Source organism: Choloepus didactylus, chromosome 22 (assembly GCF_015220235.1).
Source record: "Choloepus didactylus isolate mChoDid1 chromosome 22, mChoDid1.pri, whole genome shotgun sequence".
Lineage (NCBI taxonomy): Eukaryota > Metazoa > Chordata > Mammalia > Pilosa > Megalonychidae > Choloepus > Choloepus didactylus.
The window spans coordinates 1939107-1961692 of record NC_051328.1 but is presented as its reverse complement, the minus strand read 5'-3'; the positions used below and the strand labels follow the sequence as shown (position 1 = coordinate 1961692).

Genomic DNA, 22586 nt, shown 5'->3' with positions numbered 1-22586 from the left:
TTTTAACACCTTGCAAAGTTGATATTCATTTGTTCTCCTTCATGTCAAACCATTCTTAAATTTGTATATTTGGTCACAGTCATTGACCACTCTAGGTTTCACTAAGTTATACTATCCCAGTCTTTATCTTCTACCTTTCCTTCTGGTGTCCTACATGTCCCTAACCTTCTTCTTTGAAATTTCTCACAGTCTTCTTTGTTCAGTGTACTTACAATATTATCCTGCCACCACCCAATATTGTGCTACCCATTTCTGGATATATACAGAACATTCTGTACTCCTTCAGCATCAAATTCCAATCTTTACCCTCTTTCTATGTCTTGATATCTTCATTTCTGCACTCTTTTCCAAACCTCTCCTGTCTTTTCCTATCTGTCTGTGGCACTCACTTTATCATTTCTTGTGGAGGAGTCTCCTCTTCACGAAGTCTATCAGTGTCTGTTTATCTGTAAATATTTTAAACTCTCCATTTTTTTTTCATTTTTATTGAGATTGTTCAGATACCATACAAGTATCCAAAGATCCAAAGTGTACAATCACTTGCCCCTGGGTACCCTCATACAACTGTGCATCCATCACACTTAATTTTTGTTCACTTTTTAGAAACTTTTCATTACTCCAGACAAGAAATAAAGTGAAAGATGAAAAAAGAAAAAAAGAAAAGGAAACTCTAATCCTCCCCATCCCTAACCAGTCCCCCTCAATTGTTGACTCGTAGTATTGATACAGTACATTTGTTACTGTTTATGAAAAAATGTTGAAATACTACTAACTGTAGTATATCATTTGTAATAGGTATATAGTTCTTCCTTATATGCCCCTCTAATATTAACTTCTAATTGTATTGTCATACATTTGTTCTGGTTCATGGAAGCGATTTCTAGTATTTGTACAGTTGGTCATGGACATTGCCCACCATAGGATTCAGTTTTATACATTCCCATCTTTTGACCTCCAGCTTTCCTTCTGGTGACATATATGACTCTGAGCTTCCCCTTTCCAGCTCATTCACACACCATTCGGCGCTGTTAGTTATTCTCACATCTTGCTACCAACAACCCTGTTCATTTCCAAACATTTAAGTTCATCCTAATTGAACATTCTGCTCATACTAAGCAACCACTCCCCATTCTTAAGCCTCATCCTATATCTTGGTACCTTATATTTCATGTCTATGAGTTTACATATTATATTTAATTCCTATCGGTGAGACCCTGCAATAATTGTCCTTATGTGTCTGGCTTATTTCACTCAGTATATTGCCCTCGAGGTTTTGTCATCAACCCATTTTTTTTTAATATGGTTTTGTTCACTCACCATACATTCCATCCCAAGTAAATAATCCATGGTTCTCTGCATGGTCATACATTTATGTGTTCACCACCTTCACCACTATCTATATAAGGGCATCTACATTTCTTCCACAAAGCAGGAGGGAGAGTCAAAGAAGGTAGAGAGGCAAAAGAAAGAGGAAAAAAAAATGACAGCTAGGAAGCAGCAAAAGGAAAAATAACCTTAAATCAAAGTAGAATAAAGAATCAGACAATACCACCAATGTCAAGTGTCTAACATGCCTCCCCTATCCCCCCCTCTTATCTGCATTTACCTTGATATATCACCTTTGTTACATTAAAGGAAGCATAATACAATGATTCTATTAGTTACAGTCTCTAGTTTATGCTGATTGCATCCCTCCCCCAATGCCTCCCCATTTTTAACACCTTGCAAGGTTGACATTTGCTTGTTCTCCCTCGTGAAAGAACATATTTGTACATTTTATAACAATTGTTGAACACTCTAGATTTCACCAAGTTACACAATCCCAGTCTTTATCTTTCCTCCTTTCTTGTGGTGTCTCACCTGCTCCCCACCTTCCTTTCTCAACCGTATTCATAGTTACCTTTGTTCAGTGTACTTACATTGTTGTGCTACCATCTCCCAAAATTGTGTTCCAAACCATGCACTCCTGTCTTCTATCACTCTGTAGTGCTCCCTTTAGTATTTCCTGTAGGGCAGGTGTCTTGTTCACAAAGTCTCTCATTGTCTGTTTGTCAGAAAATATTTTGAGCTCTCCCTCATATTTGAAGGACAGCTTTGCTGGATATAGGATTCTTGGTTGGCGGTTTTTCTCTTTCAGTATCTTAAATATATCACACCACTTCCTTCTTGCCTCCATGGTTTCTGCTGAGAGATACGCACATAGTCTTATTAAGCTTCCTTTGTATGTAATGGATCGCATTTCTCTTGCTGCTTTCAGGATTCTCTCTTTGTCTTTGACATTTGATAATCTGATTATTAAGTGTCTTGGTGTAGGCCTATTCATATCTCTTCTGTTTGGAGTATGCTGCGCTTCTTGGATCTGTAATTTTATGTCTTTCATAAGAGATGGGAAATTTTCATTAATTATTTCCTCTATTATTGCTTCTGCCCCCTTTCCCTTCTCTTCTCCTTCTGGGACACCAATGGTATGTACATTATTGTACTTTGTTTCATCCTTGAGTTCCCAGAGACGTTGCTCATATTTTTTCATTCTTTTCTCCATCTGCTCCTTTGCGTGTAGGCTTTCAGGTGTTTCGTTCTCCAGTTCCTGAGTGTTTTCTTCTGCCTCTTGAGATCTGCTGTTGTATGTTTCCATTGTGTCTTTCATCTCTTGTGTTGTGCCTTTCATTTCCATAGATTCTACTAGTAGTTTTTTTGAACTTTTGATTTCTGCCGTATATATGCCCAGTGTTTCCTTTACAGCCTCTATCTCTTTTGCGATATCTTCTCTAAACTTTTTGATTTGATTTAGCATTAGTTGTTTAAATTCCTGTATCTCAGTTAAGTGTATGTTTGTTCCTTTGCCTGGGCCATAACTTTGTTTTTCTTAGTGTAGGTTGTAATTTTCTGTTGTCTAGGCATGGTTTCCTTGGTTATCCAAATCAGTTTTTCCCAGACCAGAACAGGCTCAGGTCCCAGAGGGAAGAAATATTCAGTATCTGGTTTCCCTGTGGGTGTGTCTTAGAAAATTGCTCTACCCTTTGATGCCTCGGGTCACTGTGCTTTTCTGCCCAGCAGGTGATGCCTGTTAGCCTATAATTCTTGACTGGTGTGAGGAGGTATGGCCTGTTCCCCCAGGCTCTGGGGTCTGGTTCTGAATGGAAAGGGCCCCACCCCTTTCCTCCTAGAGAAGACAGACCCCCCCAGGTGGAGGTCATTAGCATTTCAATGGTCTCGCTCTCTGTTTGTGCTATCTCCACCCTTCCTTGTGTCACAGCCCTGGAAACTGAAAATGACTGGGGCTTTCTCCACTGAGACGAAAAAGAAACAGATAGTCCCCTTCAGACCCAGTCCAAGGCGACCCTCCGGCTCTCCAACATCAGTCGTCACTCAAAGCCTCTGCCTGTTTTTTGGGGATGTGTACGTGTAGTGAGCAGTTCACACTCGCTGCTTAAAACCCCAGTTGGAGCTCAGCTGAGCTATATTCACTTGCTGTGAGAGAGCTTCTCTCTGGCACCACTAGGCTTTGCAGCTCGGGCTATGGGGGATGGGGTCTCACGACTTGGATCCGCGGGTTTTACTTACAGATTTTATCCTGTGTTCTCGGGCATTCCCCCCAATTCAGGTTGGTGTATGATGAGTGGATGGTCTCGTTTGTCCCCCCGCAGTTATTCTGGATTATTTACTAGTTGTTTCTGTTTTTTTGTAGTTGTTCCAGGGGGACTACTTACCTTCCACTCCTCTCTATGCCGCCATCTTGCCCCGCCTCCTCTCCTTCATTTTTGAAGGACAGTTTTGCCAAATACAGGATTCTTGGTTGGCAGTTTTTCTCTTTCAGTATCTTGAATATATCATACCCCTGTCTTCTTGCCTCTGTGATTTCTACGGAGAAATCTGCACTTAGTCTTATTGAGCTTCCCTTGTATGTGATGAATTGCTTTTCTCTTGCTGCTTTCAGAATTCTCTCTGTCTTTGACATTTGACAATCTGATTAGTAAGTGTCTTGGAGTAGGTCTATTTGGTTCAATTCTGTTTGAGTTACACTGTGCTTCTTGGACCTGTAATTTTATGTCTTTTGTAAGAATTGAGAAATTTTCATTCATTATTTCCTCTATTATTCTTTCCGTCCCTTTTCTTTTACTTCTTCTTCTGAGACATCTGTAACACATATATTCAGTTGCTTCATGCTGTCATTCATTCCCTGAGCCCCTGCTCATATTTTTCCATTCTTTTCCCTATCTGTTCTTTTGTGTGTAGGATTTCAGATGTCTTTTCCTCTAGTTCAGTAATCCTTTCATCTGCCCCTCCAAGTCTGCTCTTATATGTCTCCACTGTGTTTTTCATCTCTTTTATTATGCCTTTCATTTCCATATGTTACGCCATTTGTTTTTTCAAGCTTACGAATTCTTCCTTATGGTCACCCCGTGTCTTCTTTATAGCCATCATCTCTTTGGTCACATTTTCTTTCAACTCATTGATTTGATTTGGAAGATGTGTTTGAACATCTTTAATTAGTTGTTTCAACTCTTGAATCTCAGTGGAGGTGTTCGTTTCTTTGACTGGGTCATATCTTTGCATTTCCTGGCGTGGCTGATGATTTTTTGCTGCTGCCTAGGCATCCGATTTTTTTGATTAGTTTATTCTGGAGGTTGTTCTCTCTCTTTTGCCTTTTTTCTTGCTGGTTTCCTTTGATATCTTTATTTGTTTGCTTTTCTTGCTGGCCAGTTATCAGATTGGCTCTGCCCGCCCCACCCCCCCAGTCTTCCCTCTAAATCAGGCACCCGCCATCGCATGCCACAGGAATGGGAGGTAGGCACTGAGCATCCCAGCAAGTTCACTGTGCGTGGTAATACAGATATGCTGGCTTCCAGTGGTGCTCTGTTTTTTGCTGGTTGGCAAAACCTGGATTTGTTTTAGAGCCTTGCTTTGACAGTTGCATTGTTTGTATTTCCAAGCCAAAACTGGGTTGGGTTTCTGTTTAGGGCATTTAGACCAGTTCCTGTGATCCTAATAAAGGGTCTGAGTGTCTTTTTAAAAGGGTTTCTATTACCTTGCACTTTCTTGACTGTCCAGCAGATGGCGATACTCAGTAAATTATTCGTCCTCAGAGGATACTTCTCCTCCAAGCGCAGGCTACATCTACACAGGTGAGCTGAAACTGCGGGATTCCCATGCCCTCACTTTGCCAGCCAAAATCTGGCTTGATATGGGGCTACACCTGTGGCACGGTACTCCCTCAGCTGACGCAGTACTGCAGCCATCCCCAAGGCAAGGAAATTGCTGCTGGTTGCTGCTTCCCTCAAGGGTGGGGGAAGAGTTTTCAGACCCAGGGCTGGAAATGCATTCTCTGACCACATTTCCTCAGTCTCTTTGTCCCTCACTGACCAGGGCCTTGAAATGTTCTCCTCTGTCCCAGTGGTCTTCAAACAGTGTGGGTATGTCTCACTGCTAGAGAGATTTTAAAATCTCTGTCCCTGGTGGGAGGGTTACTGTCTGCTGATTCTGTGCCTTTCCCTGCACTGAGCCCAAATGAGGGGGAGGGAGAGGACCGGCTGGCCTGGGATGGAAGATTTCTTCTCTTTCTACCATTTGGCACCTGCAGGGTCCTTCTCCAGTCTATATCTTCCTCCAGAGTTTCAGAGAATTCAGAATTGTCTTTTTTCTCATTGAAACTCTGGAGAGGAGTTTTCAGCAGTTGTTTATGTCGCCATATTGATGATGTCACCCATGACTGATTTTGATTGCCTTGTCTTCTAGGATCTTGGTGATCCTTTCTTCTTCCTGATCAATTCTGCTACTGTTGTGCCTTTCATACCTATAATTTCTGTTTTGTTTCTTTTTATACTTTCAAGTTCTTTATGCTCACACATTGTCTTCTTACTATCCTTTAGCTTTTTATCCACATTTCCTTCATCTCCTTGAATTGATTTAGGAGACTTTTGTGAACTTCTTTGTTTAGTTGTTCCAAATTCTGTCTCCTTTGAAATTGTAATTTGTTCCTTTGACTGAGCTATATCTTCCTGTTCCTCAGTACAGCTTGCAATTTTTTGCTGATATCTAGGCATTTGATTATCTTGATGAGTTAACTCTGAAGGTCAGTTTCTCCCTCTTTTCTAGGGTTATATTGTTGATTGGCTTTGTTTTAAGGTTCTTCTTTGACGCTTGTTCCAACTTATTCTGGACCTTTAGAGTAGCCCATGTTTAACTGTTCATATTTTCTCAGGTCTTCTAACCCCACATTTATATTCTGGCACAGGGACCCAAGTCCTAAGGGACCTATGGCAGAACACAAGCCACTGAGGAGTGCTGCATGCAAAAGAATCCACAGGGGGGAAAAAGAGAGAGACCGTGGTAGGATTGTTGGTGAAGGGTGTGCTCACTCAATCCAGTTTCTGTTGGCTGGACCACCTAAACACAAAATGGACCTTTCTGGAGTGACCCACCTTTCTGGGTTGACTGAATTTGAATCCCTGTGGCAGGAACCATATTGTATGGATATACCACAATTTGTTGGACCTTTGGATTGTTTCCACCATTTGGCTATTGTGACTAGTGATGCTACAAATATTCATATAGGAGTATTTGTTTTAATACCTGTTTTTAGTTCTTTGGGGTATATACCTAGAAGTGCAATTGCTGGGTCTATGCTTAATTTTTTAAGGAACTACCAAATTTTTCTGTAGTGCCTACACCACTTTACGTACATTCCCACCGGCAGTGTATAAGGTTTCCAATTTCTCCACATTCTTGTCAACACCTGTTATTTCCTTTTTTAAAAAATTTTATTTTAGCCTGCCTAGTGAGTGTGAAGTTGTATCTCATTGTGGTTTTGCTTTGCATTTCCTTATGGTGAACTATTCTTGACTCAAGTGAATGAAACTGTTGGGTGAAGGGGAATCTCCTTATAAGTTTTCCATTCAGGGGACTTAAGTGTTAAAATCTGAAGAAATAGTAACACTTTGCAAAGTGTTACTATTGCTGGAGACTATAAAAAATATACAAGGTATCTCTCTGTATTATTTCTTAGAACTGCCTGTGAATCTGCAATTATCTCCAATAAAGAATACAAACAATATGATGGCTTTCATTTTTGACAGGATCTGGTAATAGAGTAGATTTACCTTTTTATCTGAACAACCATAAAAAATAGACAAGATATTTGAAATTATGGTTTTTAAGACACTAGATGTCAGGCAATGAAGGATAGTAACCTTGAGAAATGGGACATAAATAAGGCAAGACCTATGATTGCCCTAATTTATTGCCTTAAGAGAATTTCTGGACCATGTTGTGGAGAAGGGAAACTTAGGTGTAGCCTGGAAGACTGTGAGATGAGGAGATGGGGCTAAGAAAGCTGAAACAGAGGTTGACTATATTGGAAATCCAAAATTTCCTAAAGGAATTTATACAACAAACAGATAAAAGGGCACTGATTGGCTTTTGTGCCTCTAGAAGGTATGTTCTGAACTAACTGGTGCTGAAATGCACCAATTGCCAAATATTGTTGGCCTTAATGGATACTGGGTCTCAAATTACAGTTATACCTGGTGTGCCGGTTTGAATGTATTATGTCCCCCAAACACCATTATCTTTGATGCAATCTTCTGGGGCAGACATTTTAGTGCTGATTAGATTGGAATTCTTTGAGTGTTTCCATGGAATGTGCCCCACCCAACTGTAGGTGATAACTCTGATTAGATATTTCCATGGAGGCGTGGCCCCACCTATTCAGGGTGGGCCTTGATCAGTGAAACTATATAAATGAGTTGACAGGCAGAGGGAACTCAGTGCAGCTGTGAGTGATGTTTTGAAGAGGAGCTACAGCCAAGAGGGATGCTTTGAAGAAAGCACAGGAGCTGCAGATGAGAGACAGTTCGAAAACGGCCGTTAAAAGCAGACTCTTGCTCTGGAGAAGTGAGAGAGGACAAATACCCCAAGTGCAACTGAGAGTGACATTTTTGAGGAACTGCAGCCTGGAGAGGAACGTCCTGGGAGAAAGCCATTTTGGAACCAGAACTTTGGAGCAGACGCCAGCCACGTGCCTTCCCAGCTAACAGAGGTTTTCCGGACACCATTGGCCATCCTCCAGTGAAGGTACCCGATTGCTGATGTGTTACCTTGGACACTTTATGGCCTTAAGACTGTAACTGTGTAACCAAATAAACCCCTTTTTATAAAAGCCAATCCATTTCTGGTGTTTTGCATTCTGGCAGCATTAGCAAACTAGAACACCTGGGGATCCCATTAAATTCAAAGAAGGTATCCTATACTCATAGGGGAGTTGTCAGATATAGAGGACACCATTGGAGCTATTACCTTGCTTAAATTTCCCATAGTCATAGCGTCCCTTATCCTAAAATATCTCATAGTTGGCATGGATACTCTGACCCACTGAATAAAAATAAAAATTAAATTAAGTCTTTGGCACTTACAGTTGGCTCGACAAAATGGGATTCCATTGATCTCCTCTTCCCTTCCCATTGAAAACAGTTTATATGGTTCAATATAAATTAGAACTGAGTCTCCAAAGATTGAAACCTTTATTGTAAGACCTGTTTAGAGAAGTGGTGATCATTTTCATTGCTTCTGCACTTAATAGCCCAATTTTAACTATTGTTAAACTTGGAAAGAATGAATGTTGCCTCATTGTAGAGTACAACAACCTTAATGCTGTGGGCCCACACATTAAAGCTTCCATTCTCAGTATTATTGAAATACTGACTCCATCCAATCAATAATACTTTGCATAGATTTGGCTAACATATTCTCTTCAGTGCCTACTTCAACAGTCTCTAAGTGGAATTTTCCTTCTCCTTTAAAGGGACATAATACACCTTTACTTGACTATCCATAGGTATCTCTATGTAACATAGATCTGCCATTGTAACATAATCTTTGCAGACAAGATTTTAATATATCTACCTTACTCCAGAAGCACAGGTATGACATCACACTGATGACATCCTTTTCCAAGGAGATTTATTTGACACATTCAGGGTATACAGATAGTCACAAAGGAGTTTGCAAACAGAGGGTAGACCATTGCCCCACACATGATACAAGGCCCTGCCTCCTAGGTTAAATATTTGAAAATTATTTGGTTATCTGGTGGCTGCTCTATCCTTAATGCTCTAATGAAGCGTCTAATGATCCTCTTAGCACCCATAATGTTAAAACAAGCCTAACATCTTTTAGATTTTTTGGTTTCTGGAGGCAACATATTCCTCATTTTCCTAAGTCCATTTATGCTGTTACTTGCAAACCAGCCCACTTTGAATGGGTTTCCTACAATAACAGTCTCTAGAATCTGTCCATATTGCAAGCAACAGTCACTCCCATTAGTGCCCTAGAGACTTCTTCAATGTGGAGGCTTTAGCAGCCTCTTTCCATGCCTTGAGTATGGACCACCCATGATGGCCCTAAGTTGTCCATAGGCTTCTGATGCAATAAACTGCCCTCCTAGGGGCCATGCTATACACTAGTAGCAGCACTTGCTGACTGCATATTGGGCTCTCCTAGAATATGATTCTGACAGGCCCTGGGCCTATGACCCTCCTGACCCTGCCACTTTAATGCCTTGGGTCACAGAAGCAGCACTCTGCAAGCTCTGCATGGCCACCAAGACCTCTTTGCTGAAATGGAAATAGTATCTACAGGTTAGAGTCAAACCTGGGCCCTCTGACATATCCCACCTGCAGGAAGGGGTGGTGACCTTCTCTGTCCTCAGTCCTTTGCCATATGCCACAGTGCTAGAGTAAGCCACCCCTCTTCGGGACTCCTCGGTACCTGGAGAGTTCGTTGGGATCAATTGAGTGAATAGCAAAGGCAGTTCGTATGTTTATAGATGCCATTACACATGGGAAAACTGCTGCCATTTTTTCATAATTGGGAGGTTCCTGATCAAGGACAGGACCCAAGCCTCAGGACAACTGGCCAACAACTTCAGGCATCATCTTAGCACTGGATACCCTGGCCAACAGTCATCCCCATCGGCATGTTTTTACCGATTCTTGGGCCATTGCCAAGAATCTGGTGGTCTGGTTTGGTCAGTGTCAGCAATAGCAATCCCTTATCCAAGGTTGCCCCCTTTGAGGTAAGAACGCTGGGAACTCACAGATGTTCAGAATATAAATTAAGGTCACTGTTCCGGTTTGCTAAAGCCACTGGAATGCAAAATACCTGAAATGGATTGGCTTTTGCAATGGGGGTTTATTAGTTCATAAATTTACAGTTCTGAGGCCATAAAAATGTCCAAACTAAGGTGTCAACAAAAGGACACCTTCACTGAAGAAAGGCTGATGGCGTCTGGGGTTCCTCTGTCACATGGGAAGGCACATGGCTGGCTCTGCTGAACCTTCTTTCCTGGATTTAGCTTCTGGTTTCAGTGGCTTTCTCCAAAATGTCTCTGGGCTTCTGTCTCGGCACCTCTCTTAGCTTCTCCCAGGGGCAAAATCTGGATTACATATCTTAGCTTCTCTCAGAAATGTCTCTTTCAGCTTCTCTAAGAGTCTGGGTCTATGTCAGCTCTCTTAAGGGCTCCAGTGAACCAAGACCCACCTTGAATGGACAGGGTCACACCTCCATGGAAATAATCTAATCAAAAGGTTCCACCCACAATAAATCTGCACCCACAAGATTGAATTAAAGGAATATGGCTTTTCTTGGGATAATAGATTCAAACCAGTATAGTCAACACATGTCTGCACATACAAAAGCCACAATATAAGGCCTCACTCACCAAGACATTGCTTATCCCTTCAGAGTTGCAGACATTATTGATAGTGATCAAGACATCATTTTGCTTCTCAAAATACACAATCCTGAGCTCCCGAACAAAGCATTCATTGGAACTTCGATCTCTCTTACTGGCCTCAGGCTACAAGCTTCATAGAGCACCATAATGGCTTGCCTAAACAAGTTCAAATTCAATTAAATGAAACATGGCATATTTCAAGTAATCAATTAAACATCAGGGGTGAATTGTAATAAATAGTCTGATTCCATTTTTGATGTTTGATTGCTGACAGCTTTAAAGCACCATCACTCCTTTCCCCTTCTGCCCCACATTGGGGCAAGGTGATAAAAAGCATGTGCTCCTTCCTTTAGTGTCAGCAGGAAGTTTAAACCATGCAAGCCCTACCTCTGTGCATGCCAGAAACCCTCATCCCGGCCCCACCCCCTGGCCACAATGAATTCTGAGTCAGTCTCCTTTCCCTACTCTCTCAACCCATTTTTGGACCTGCTTGAGAGCCTGCCCTTCTTTCTCTAGAAAATTTCATTATGAAAGTTTTTTCATCCTTGGTGCATGTGTGGTGCCATCAGTCTTAACATCTGCAGCAAATTTTGGGTGGAGATCCATCCTTTTTCTATGAAGTGACCACATTAGAGAAATGATTTTTAAAAAATAAATGCTGCTTGAACACTTGGATATCCATATGCCAAAAAAAAAAATTTTGATTCTTAACTTGTATCATATACAAATATTCTTTCAAGATGCATGATACACCTAAATGAAAATTTTAGAGCTATACGACTTCTAGAAGAAAACAGAGAAGAATCTTTTTAACCTTGAGTAAGGCACATGTTTCTTAGATACAACACCAAAGGGTGATCCATAAGAGAAAACAAATTGTTAAATAGGATTTCATCAAAATTAAAACTTCTGCTCTTTGAAACTTACAGTTAATGAAAAGATGCCACAGACTGGGATAAAATCATTGCAAAGCATATGTCTGATAGAGGACTTGTATCCAGGATGTATAAAGGACTCTCTTAACTCAATAATAAGAAAACAAAAATGTGCAAATATTTGAATAGATACTTCATCAAAGTAGATAAATGGAGGGCAAATAAGCACATAAAAAGATGCTCAACATCATTAGTCATTAGGGGAATGCAAAATAAAACCACAATGAGATCCGCTACCTGTCAAGTGGAATGGATAAAATTAAAAAGACTGAACATACCAAGTGCTGGTGAGGATGTGGAAGAACTGGAACTCTCATACACTATTGGTAGGAATGTAAAATGATACAACCACTTTGGAAAACAGTTTGGCAGTTTCTTAAAAAGTTAACTATAAACTTACCTTATGATCCAGCCATTTCACTCCTAGGTGTTTTTCCAAGAAAAAGAAAGCTTATGTCTATACAAAGGCTTGTACATGAATGTTCATAGAAGCTTTATTTGTAATAGCTGAAACCTGGAAATATTCCAAATGTCTGTTAGTAGGTTAATGGATAAATAAACTGTGCAATGGGCATTTGAATGAGGGGGTATATTGGAGTTTCTATATTGTTTTTATATTATTTTTTGTAACTTTCCTGTAAGTTCAAAGTTATTTTATTTTATAAATAAACTCAGCCATAAAAAGTAATGAGCTTGTTAAATCTGGCATGGATGAGTCTCAAAATAATTATGTTGAGTGAAAGAAGCCAAATAAAAAAACTATGTACTTAAGGTTTCGTGTATACAAAACTAGAAAATTCAAACTAATCTATAATGCCAGAATGCAGAAGCACTTGCCTGGGGATGTTGAGGAGGGGCATGGAGGAGCAAGGGGGAGAGATTACGAAGGGGCATGAGGAACTTTTGGGTATGCAGGATTTGTTCACCATCTTGATTATGGTGATAGTCCCACAGGTCAAATTTGTCAAAACTTAAACTGGAATTTTTAATGTGCAGTTTGTTGTATATTTGTTACATCTTAAAAATGCTGTTAGTATATAATTTCTTCACTTTTTTTTAATATGTAAAGATCAGTGATTGCTTCAGGTAGAAAAGAACCTTGATATTTTACAGTTAAGGAAACAAACCTGCAGGGCCTATGGGATCTGTTCAAGGTCTTTCCTGGGGTGGAGACTAGGACAACCTATGTCTCAACACCCTTTTTTCTTTTTCTTCCATATTCCTGCCCCTCAATCTGGCTATTGTAAACTATTCTTTTTTTCTTTCAGTGGCACTGGCTGTCTTTCCCTCTCATGCTTGAACTGTTAGAGTCATTTTAGCTCTTTGTACTTTATTGCCAGTAATCATTTTGTGCCTGAATCTTTTCACTTCCCTTCTTTGAAATGTTGATCATTTATCTTTTATTTTTTGTACATTCTCCCTGCCACCATTGCACAACTGGCTGACAGTCTCTCATCCAGGAATTTATGTAATAATTTTCTAACCAGTCTCTTTCTTTTAGACTAAACCATGTTGTGAACTCTTTTCATATTGACAGTTTAGGAAATACTTTTTTAAAAAACTATATATTTTGAAATAACTTTGAACTTACAGGAAAGTTGCAAAAAATAATTTAAAAACAATATGTAAACTCCAATATACCCCCTCACTCAAATGTCCAGATTTATCAAATTTTAGCATTTTGTGACATTTATTATATCATTTTTTTCTATCGTTCTGTTTACCTATGTTTGTCTATTATCTAAACATTTGAGAGTAGGTTGTATATATCATGCTCCTCTAACACACAACACCTCCACTTACATTTCCTGAGAACAAGGACACTCACTATGTAACTACGTTAAGTATAGCTGTTAAGAAATTTAACATTGATATGAAGTATGCAGTCCATATTCCAGTTTTTTCAGTTGTCTCAATAATATCCTTTTTTTTTTTTTCTGGTTTGGAAAGTTGTGTGGTTTTTTTTTTTTAATTTTTAATTTACTCATGTTCCAGTTTGCTAAAGCTGCTGTTATGCAAAATACCAGAAATGGATTGTCTTTTTTTTTTATTTTAAATTCAGTTTTATTGAGATATATTCACATACCATACAGTCATCCATGTTTTACAATCAACTGTTCACAGTACCATTATATAGCTGTGCATTCATCACCCCAATCTATTTTTGAACATTTTCCTTATACCAGAAAGAATCAGAATCAGAATAAAAAATAAAAATAAAAAAGAACACCCACATCATCCCCCCCATCCCACCCTATTTTTCATTTAGTTTTTGTCCCCATTTTTCTACTCATCTATCCATACACTGGATAAAGGGAGTGCGATCCACAAGGTTTTCACCATCACAGTGTCACCCCTTGCAATCTACATTGTTATACAGTCATCTTCAAAGAGTCAAGGCCACTGGGTTGGAGTTTGGTAGTTTCAGGTATTTACTTCTAGCTATTCCACTACAATAAAATCTAAACAGTGTTATCTATATAGTGCGTAAGACTGTCCACCAAACTGACCTTTCGACTCCATTTGAAATCTTTCAGCCACTGAAGCTTTATTTCATTTCATTTCGCATCCCCCTTTTGGTCAAGATGTTCTCAGTCCCACTATGCCGGGTCCAGATTCATCGCCAGGAGTCATATCCCATATTGCCATGGAGATTTGCACCCCTATGTTACAAATTTACAGTTCTAAGGCCATGAAAGTGTCCAAACTTAAGACATCAACAAGATGATATGTTTACTGAAGAAAGGCTGATGGCGTCCGGAACACCTCTGTCAGCTGGGAAGGCACGTGGCTGGCATCTGCTGGTCCTTTGCTCCCAGGTTCTGGTTTCAAAATGGCTTTCTCCAAAAATGTCTCTGGACTTCTGTCTCTCTCCTCACTCTCAGCTCCTGTGCATCTTTGCTTGTTCTCCCAGAGCATTTCTCTCTAAGCATCTGGGGCTCCTCTCTTTGTTTCTCCAGGACAAATTCTGGGCTTTATCTCTTAGCTTAGCATCTCCAAACATCTTTCGGCTGCATTTCCAAGTGCCTGGGTTTGGGTCAGACACTGAGCTCTCCTAACAACTCCAGTAAACTAATCAAGACCTACCTTGAATGGGCTGGGTCACACTTCCATGGAAATAATCTAATCAAAAGGTCTCACCCACAGTTGGGTGGGTCATATCTCCATAGAAGCAACCTAATCAAAAGGTCCCACCCACAATAAGTCCACATCCACAAGACTAGATCAAAAGAGCATGGCCTTTTCTGGGGTACGTAGCACTTTCAAACCCACACAAGTCACATGTATACGATCTAAAATTTCTCCCTTACTATATTCAGATATATAATTTAGTGGTGTTAATTACATTCAGAATGTTGTGCTACCATCACCATCATCCATTTCCAAAATTAAGGAAATACTTTTTTTCTTCACATTCTTTACATTCTTTCCCTGGACACTCATATTAGCATATGATAAGTGTTTATTATGTGCATGGAACTGTTAATCATTAAGAGAATGCAAAAACATATATGATATCATTCCTATCTCAAATAATATTTTAATAAGGAGGTAGATTTAAATATAAATGTGATTTTTCCCTTCAAGTAACTTACTGTTCAGCTGAAGAGACCACATAAACACTTGAGAAGTTTAATAATAAAATAACAACGTATTTTTCCTTCTTCTTTCTCTCCAGGTTCCTGTTGCATGTAAATCTTGTTCCTGCAGCTACATATTTATTAATAGGAAACTTGTAAAAGTAAAACACCCAGAGAAAGCATCCCCTTTTACAGGTAATTGTGAGAGCTTACAACCTTTTCACCTTTTCTAGTTTCTGTCATATAAAATTTAGAGTTAATTTTTGTGAGTTAAATTTTTTCTTTTCTTTGTTTGTTGGTGAGATTAAAATATTAAAATCTACTTAAGTACATTTTGGCTTTAACTAGAGACAGTCTGTTTTTGATTGTTGGTTTGTTCTTTATCCAATTTAAATATTAACTCCTTCATAATAATGATAAAATTTTTAACAAATTTTAATGAGAAAATTTAATTCAAAAATGTTAACTTTGAAAGAAAGGGAACCTTGGTTTTAGTGTTAATATAATATAGTTTTTAGAAATAAGTTTTTTTTTTTTTTCAATTCACTGATTTGGACTTAAATAATTGCTGATTATAATTTTGTTTGTGCTTGTGGCTTTGTTGTTTTTTTTTTTTTATCTTCATTTTATTGAGGTATATTCACATACCACGCAGTCATACAAAACAAATCATACTTTCGATTGTTCACAGTACCATTTACATAGTGGTACATTCATCACCCAAATCAATCCCTGACACCTTCATTAGCACACACACAAAAATAACAAGAATAATAATTAGAGTGAGAAAGAGCAATTGAAGTAAAAAAGAACACTGGATACCTTTGTCTGTTTGTTTCCTTCCCCTATTTTTCTACTCATCCATCCATAAACTAGACAAAGGGGAGTGTGGTCCTTATGGCTTTCCCAGTCCCATTGTCACCCCTCATAAGCTACATTTTTATACAACTGTCTTCGAGATTCATGGGTTCTGGGATGTGGTTTGATAGTTTCAGGTATCCACCACCAGCTACCCCAATTCTTTAGAACCTAAAAAGGGTTGTCTAAAGTGTGCATAAGAGTGCCCACCAGAGTGACCTCTCGGCTCCTTTTGGAATCTCTCTGCCACTGAAGCTTATTTCATTTCCTTTCACATCCCCCTTTTGGTCAAGAAGATGTTCTCCGTCCCACGATGCCAGCTCTACATTCCTCCCCGGGAGTCATATTCCACGTTGCCAGGGAGATTCACTCCCCTGGGTGTCTGATCTCACGTAGGGGGGAGGGCAGTGATTTCACCTTTCAAGTTGGCTTAGCCAGAGAGAGAGGGCCACATCTGAGCAACAAAGAGGCACTCGGGAGGAGGCTCTTAGGCACAACCATAGGGAGGCCTAGCCTCTCCTTTGCAGCAACCGTCTTCTCAAGGGTAAAACCTATGGTAGAGGGCTCAACCCATCAAACCACCAGTCCCCTATGTCTGTGGTCATGTTAGCAACCATGGAGGTGGGGTAGGCGAATACCCCTGCATTCTCCACAGGCTCTTCAAGGGGGCACTACATCTTTTTTTCCTTGTTTTTCTTTTTTTTTTTTTCAACTTTCCCTTCTTTTTTTTTTTTTTTTTAATCATTTTATTGAGATATATTCACATACCACGCAGTCATACAAAACAAATTGTACTTTCGATTGTTTACAGTACCATTACATAGTTGTACATTCATCACCTAAATCAATCCCTGACACCTTCATTAGCACACACACAAAAATAACAAGAATAATAATTAGAGTGAAAAAGAGCAATTGAAGTAAAAAAGAACACTGGGTACCTTTGTCTGTTTGTTTCCTTCCCCTATTTTTCTACACATCCATCCATAAACTAGACAAAGTGGAGTGTGGTCCTTATGGCTTTCCCAATCCCATTGTCACCCCTCATAAGCTACATTTTTATACAACTGTCTTCGAGATTCATGGGTTCTGGGTTGTAGTTTGATAGTTTCAGGTATCCACCACCAGCTACCCCAATTCTTTAGAACCTAAAAAGGGTTGTCTAAAGTGTGCGTAAGAGTGCCCACCAGAGTGATCTCTCGGCTTGTTTTGGAATCTCTCTGCCACTGAAGCTTATTTCATTTCCTTTCACATCCCCCTTTTGGTCAAGAAGATGTTCTCCGTCCCACGATGCTGGGTCTACATTCCTCCCCGGGAGTCATATTCCACGTTGCCAGGGAGATTCACTCCCCTGGGTGTCTGATCCCACGTAGGGGGGAGGGCAGTGATTTCACCTTTCAAGTTGGCTTAGCCAGAGAGAGAGGGCCACATCTGAGCAACAAAGAGGCATTCAGGAGGAGACTCTTAGGCACAAATATAGGGAGGCCTAGCCTCTCCTTTGCAGCAACCGTCTTCCCAAGGGTAAAACTTATGGTAGAGGGCTCAACCCATCAAACCACCAGTCCCCTATGTCTGTGGTCATGTTAGCAACCATGGAGGTGGGGTAGGCGAATACCCCTGCATTCTCCACAGGCTACTCAAGGGGGTACTACATCTTTTTTTTTTTCCTTGTTTTTCTTATTTTTTTTTTTTTTTTAACTTTCCCTTCTTTTTTAAATCAACTGTATGAAAAAAAAAGTTAAAAAGAAAACAAACATACAATAAAAGAACATTTCAAAGAGACCATAACAAGGGAGTAAGAAAAAGACAACTAACCTAAGATAACTGCTTAACTTCCAACATGTTCCTACTTTACCCCAAGAAAGTTACCTAATATAGCAACATTTCTGTGAACTTGTTCCTACTGTATCCATCAGAAATTAACAGACCATAGTCATTCCTGGGCATCCCCAGAATGTTAAATAGCTTATCTGTTCTTCTTGGATTATTGTTCCCCCTTCCTTAATTGCTCTCTATTGCTAGTTCCCCTACAGTCTACATTATAAACCATTTGTTTTACATTTTTCAAAGTTCACATTTGTGGTAGCATATAATATTTCTCTTTTTGTGCCTGGCTTATTTCGCTCAGCATTATGTCTTCAAGGTTCATCCATGTTGTCATATGTTTCACGAGATCGTTCCTTCTTACTGCCGTGTAGTATTCCATCGTGTGTATATACCACATTTTATTTATCCACTCATCTGTTGAAGGACATTCGGGTTGTTTCCATCTCTTGGCAATTGTGAATAATGCTGCTATGAACATTGGTGTGCAGATATCTGTTCGTGTCACTGCTTTCCGATCTTCCGGGTATATACCGAGAAGTGCAATCGCTGGATCGAATGGTAACTCTATATCTAGTTTTCTAAGGAACTGCCAGACTGACTTCCAGAGTGGCTGAACCATTATACAGTCCCACCAACAATGAATAAGAGTTCCAATTTCTCCACATCCCCTCCAGCATTTGTAGTTTCCTGTTTGTTTAATGGCAGCCATTCTAATCGGTGTTAGATGGTATCTCATTGTGGTCTTAATTTGCATCTCTGTAATAGCTAATGAAGCTGAACATTTTTTCATGTGTTTCTTGGCCATTTGTATTTCCTCTTCAGAGAACTGTCTTTTCATATCTTTTGCCCATTTTATAATTGGGCTGTCTGTACTATTGTCATTGAGTTGTAGGATTTCTTTATATATGCAAGATATCAGTCTTTTGTCAGATACATGGTTTCCAAAAATTTTTTCCCATTGAGTTGGCTGCCTCTTTACCTTTTTGAGAAATTCCTTTGAGGTGCAGAAACTTCTAAGCTTGAGGAGTTCCCATTTATCTATTTTCTCTTTTGTTGCTTGTGCTTTGGGTGTAAAGTCTAGGAAGTGGCCGCCTAATACAAGGTCTTGAAGATGTTTTCCTAAATTATCTTCTAGGAGTTTTATGGTACTTTCTTTTATATTGAGATCTTTGGTCCATTTTGAGTTAATTTTTGTGTAGGGTGTGAGGTAGGGGTCCTCTTTCATTCTTTTGGATATGGATATCCAACTCTCCCAGCCCCATTTGTTGAAAAGACCATTATGACTTAGTTCAGTGACTTTGGGGGCCTTATCAAAGATCAGTCGGCCATAGATCTGAGGGTCTATCTCTGAATTCTCAATTCGATTCCATTGATCTATATGTCTGTCTTTGTGCCAGTACCATACTGTTTTGGCAACTGTGGCTTTATAATAAGCTTCAAAGTCAGGGAGTGTAAGTCCTCCCACTTGGTTTTTCTTTTTTAGAGTGTCTTTAGCAATTGAGGCATCTTCCCTTTCCAAATAAATTTGATAAGTAGCTTTTCCAAGTCTGCAAAGTAGGTTGTTGGAATTTTGATTGGGATTGCATTGAATCTGTAGATGAGTTTGGGTAGAATTGACATCTTAATGACATTTAGTCTTCCTATCCATGAACATGGAATATTTTTCCATGTTTTAAGGTCCACTTCTATTTCTTTTAGTAGAGTTATGTAGTTTTCTTTGTATAGGTCTTTTACATCTTTGGTTAAGTTTATTCCTAGGTACTTGATTTTTTTGGTTGCTATTGAAAATGGTATCTTTTTCTTGAGTGTCTCTTCAGTTTGTTCATTTCTAGCATGTAGAAACATTACTGACTTATGTGCATTAACCTTGTATCCTGCTACTTTGCTAAATTTGTTTATTAGCTCTAGTAGCTGTATCGTCGATTTCTCAGGGTTTTCTAGATATAAGATCATATCATCTGCAAACAATGAGAGTTTTACTTCTTCTTTTCCAATTTGGATGCCTTTTATTTCTTTGTCTTGCTGGATTGCCCTGGCTAGCACTTCCAGCACAATGTTGAATAACAGTGGTGACAGCGGGCATCCTTGTCTTGTTCCTGATCTTAGAGGGAAGGCTTTCAGTCTCTCACCATTGAGTACTATGCTGGCTGTGGGTTTTTGATATATGCTCTTTATCATGTTGAGGAAGTTTCCTTCAATTCCTACCTTTTGAAGTGTTTTTATTAGAAACGGATGTTGGATTTTGTCAAATGCTTTTTCAGCATCTATTGAGATGATCAATTGATTTTTCCCTTTTGACTTGTTAATGTGTTGTAATACATTGATTGATTTTCTTATGTTGAACCATCCTTGCATGCCTGGAATGAACCGCACTTGGTCATGGTGTATGATTTTTTTAATGTGTCTTTGGATTCGATTTGCAAGTATTTTGTTGAGGATTTTTGCATCTATATACATTAGGGAGATTGGCTGGTAGTTTTTCTTTTTTTGTAGCATCTTTGCCTGGTTTTGGTATTATATTGATGTTAGCTTCGTAAAATGAGTTAGGTAGTGTTCCATTTTCTTCAATGTTTTGAAAGAGTTTGAGTAAGATTGGTGTCAGTTCTTTCTGGAAAGTTTGGTAGAAATCCCCTGTGAAGCCATCTGGCCCTGGGCATTTATTTGTGGGAAGATTTTTGATGACTGATTGGATCTCTTTGCTTGTGATGGGTTGGTTGAGGTCTTCTGTTTCTTCTCTGGTCAGTCTAGGTTGTTCATATGTTTCCAGGAAATTGTCCATTTCATCTACATTATCCAGTTTGTTGCCATACAGTTGTTCATAATGTCCTCTTATAATTTTTTTAATTTCTTCAGGATCTGCAGTTATGTCACCTTTTTCATTCATTATTTTGTTTATATGGGTCTTCTCTCTTTTTGATTTTGTCAGTCTAGCTAGGGGCTTGTCAATCTTGTTGATCTTCTCAAAGAACCAACTTTTGGTGATATTTATCCTCTCTATTGTTTTTTTTGTTCTCTATGTCATTTATTTCTGCTTTAATCCTTGTTATTTCTTTTCTTCTACTTGATTTAGGATTGGTTTGCTGTTCATTTTCTAGCTTCTTCAGTTGATCCATTAGTTCTTTGATTTTGGCTCTTTCTTCCTTTTTAATATATGCATTTAGTGCTATAAATTTCCCCCTTAGCACTGCTTTTGCTGCATCCCATAGGTTTTGGTATGTTGTGTTCTCATTTTCATTCGTCTGTATATATTTAGCAATTTCTCTTGCTATTTCTTCGTTAACCCACTGATTGTTTAGGAGTGTGTTGTTTCACGTCCAGGTATTTGTGAATTTTCTAAGTCTCTGATGGTTATTGACTTCTAATTGTATTCCATTGTGGTCAGAGAATGTGCTTTGAATAATTTCAATCTTTTTAAATTTATTGAGGCTTGTTTTATGTCCCAGCATATGATCTATTCTGGAGAAAGTTCCATGAGCACTAGAAAAGTATGTGTATCCTGGTGATTTGGGATGTAATGTCCTGTATATGTCTGTTAAATCTAATTCATTTATCAGATTGTTTAGGTTTTCAATTTCCTTATTGGTCCTCTGTCTGGTTGATCTATGTATAGGAGAGAGTGATGTGTTGAAGTCTCCCACAATTATTGTGGAAACATCAATTGCTTCCTTTAGTTTTGCCAGTGTTTCTCTCATGTATTTTGTGGCACGTTGATTGGGTGCATAGACATTTATGATTGTTTTTTCTTCTTGTTGAATTGCCCCTTTTATTAGTATGTAGTGGCCTTCTTTGTCTCTGAAAACATCCCTGCATTTAAAGTCTATTTTATCTGAGATTAATATTGCTACACCTGCTTTCTTTTGGCTGTAGCTTGCATGAAATATTTTTTTCCATCCTTTCACTTTCAGTTTCTTTGTGTCCCTGTGTCTAAGATGAGTCTCTTGTATGCAACATATTGATGGTTCATTTTTTTTGATCCATTCTGTGAATCTATATCTTTTAATTGGGGAGTTTAATCCATTTACATTCAACATTATAACCGTGAAGGCATTTCTTGAATCAGCCATCTTATCCTTTGGTTTATGTTTGTCATATTTTTCCCCTCTTTCTATTAATATCCTTTATTGTACCCATACCGAATCTCTTTAGTACTGAACCTTTCTCCAAGTCTCTCTGTCCTTTCTTTGTTTCTCTGTCTGTAGGGCTCCTTTAGTATCCCCAGTAGGGCAGGTCTCTTGTTAGAAAATTCTCTCAGCATTTGTTTGTCTGTGGAAAATTTAAGCTCTCCCTCAAATTTGAAGGAGAGCTTTGCTGGATAAAGTATTCTTGGCTGGAAATTTTTCTCACTCAGAATTTTAAATATATCGTGCCACTGCCTTCTCGCCGCCATGGTGGCTGCTGAGTAGTCACTACTTAGTCTTATGCTGTTTCCTTTGTATGTGGTGAATTGCTTTTCTCTTGCTGCTTTCAGAACTTGCTCCTTCTCTTCTATGTTTGACAGTGTGATCAGAATATGTCTCGAAGTGGGTTTATTTGGATTTATTCTATTTGGAGTTCGCTGGGCATTTATGATTTGTGTATTTATGTTGTTTAGAAGATTTTGGAAGTTTTCCCCAACAATTTCTTTGAATACTCTTCCTAGACCTTTACCCTTTT

General features: G+C 39.0%; 1 protein-coding gene across 1 annotated transcript in view; it reads left to right on the top strand.

Annotated features, from left to right (window-relative positions):
- The window catches only part of LOC119518537 (histone-lysine N-methyltransferase SETMAR-like), a 54348-nt gene that overhangs the window by 11771 nt on the left and 19991 nt on the right, over positions 1 to 22586 (top strand). Inside the window, exon 2 of the mRNA XM_037815734.1 lies at positions 15347 to 15443. Coding sequence (XP_037671662.1) covers positions 15347 to 15443 — 97 coding nt within the window. The remainder of the gene's footprint in view (positions 1 to 15346; positions 15444 to 22586) is intronic.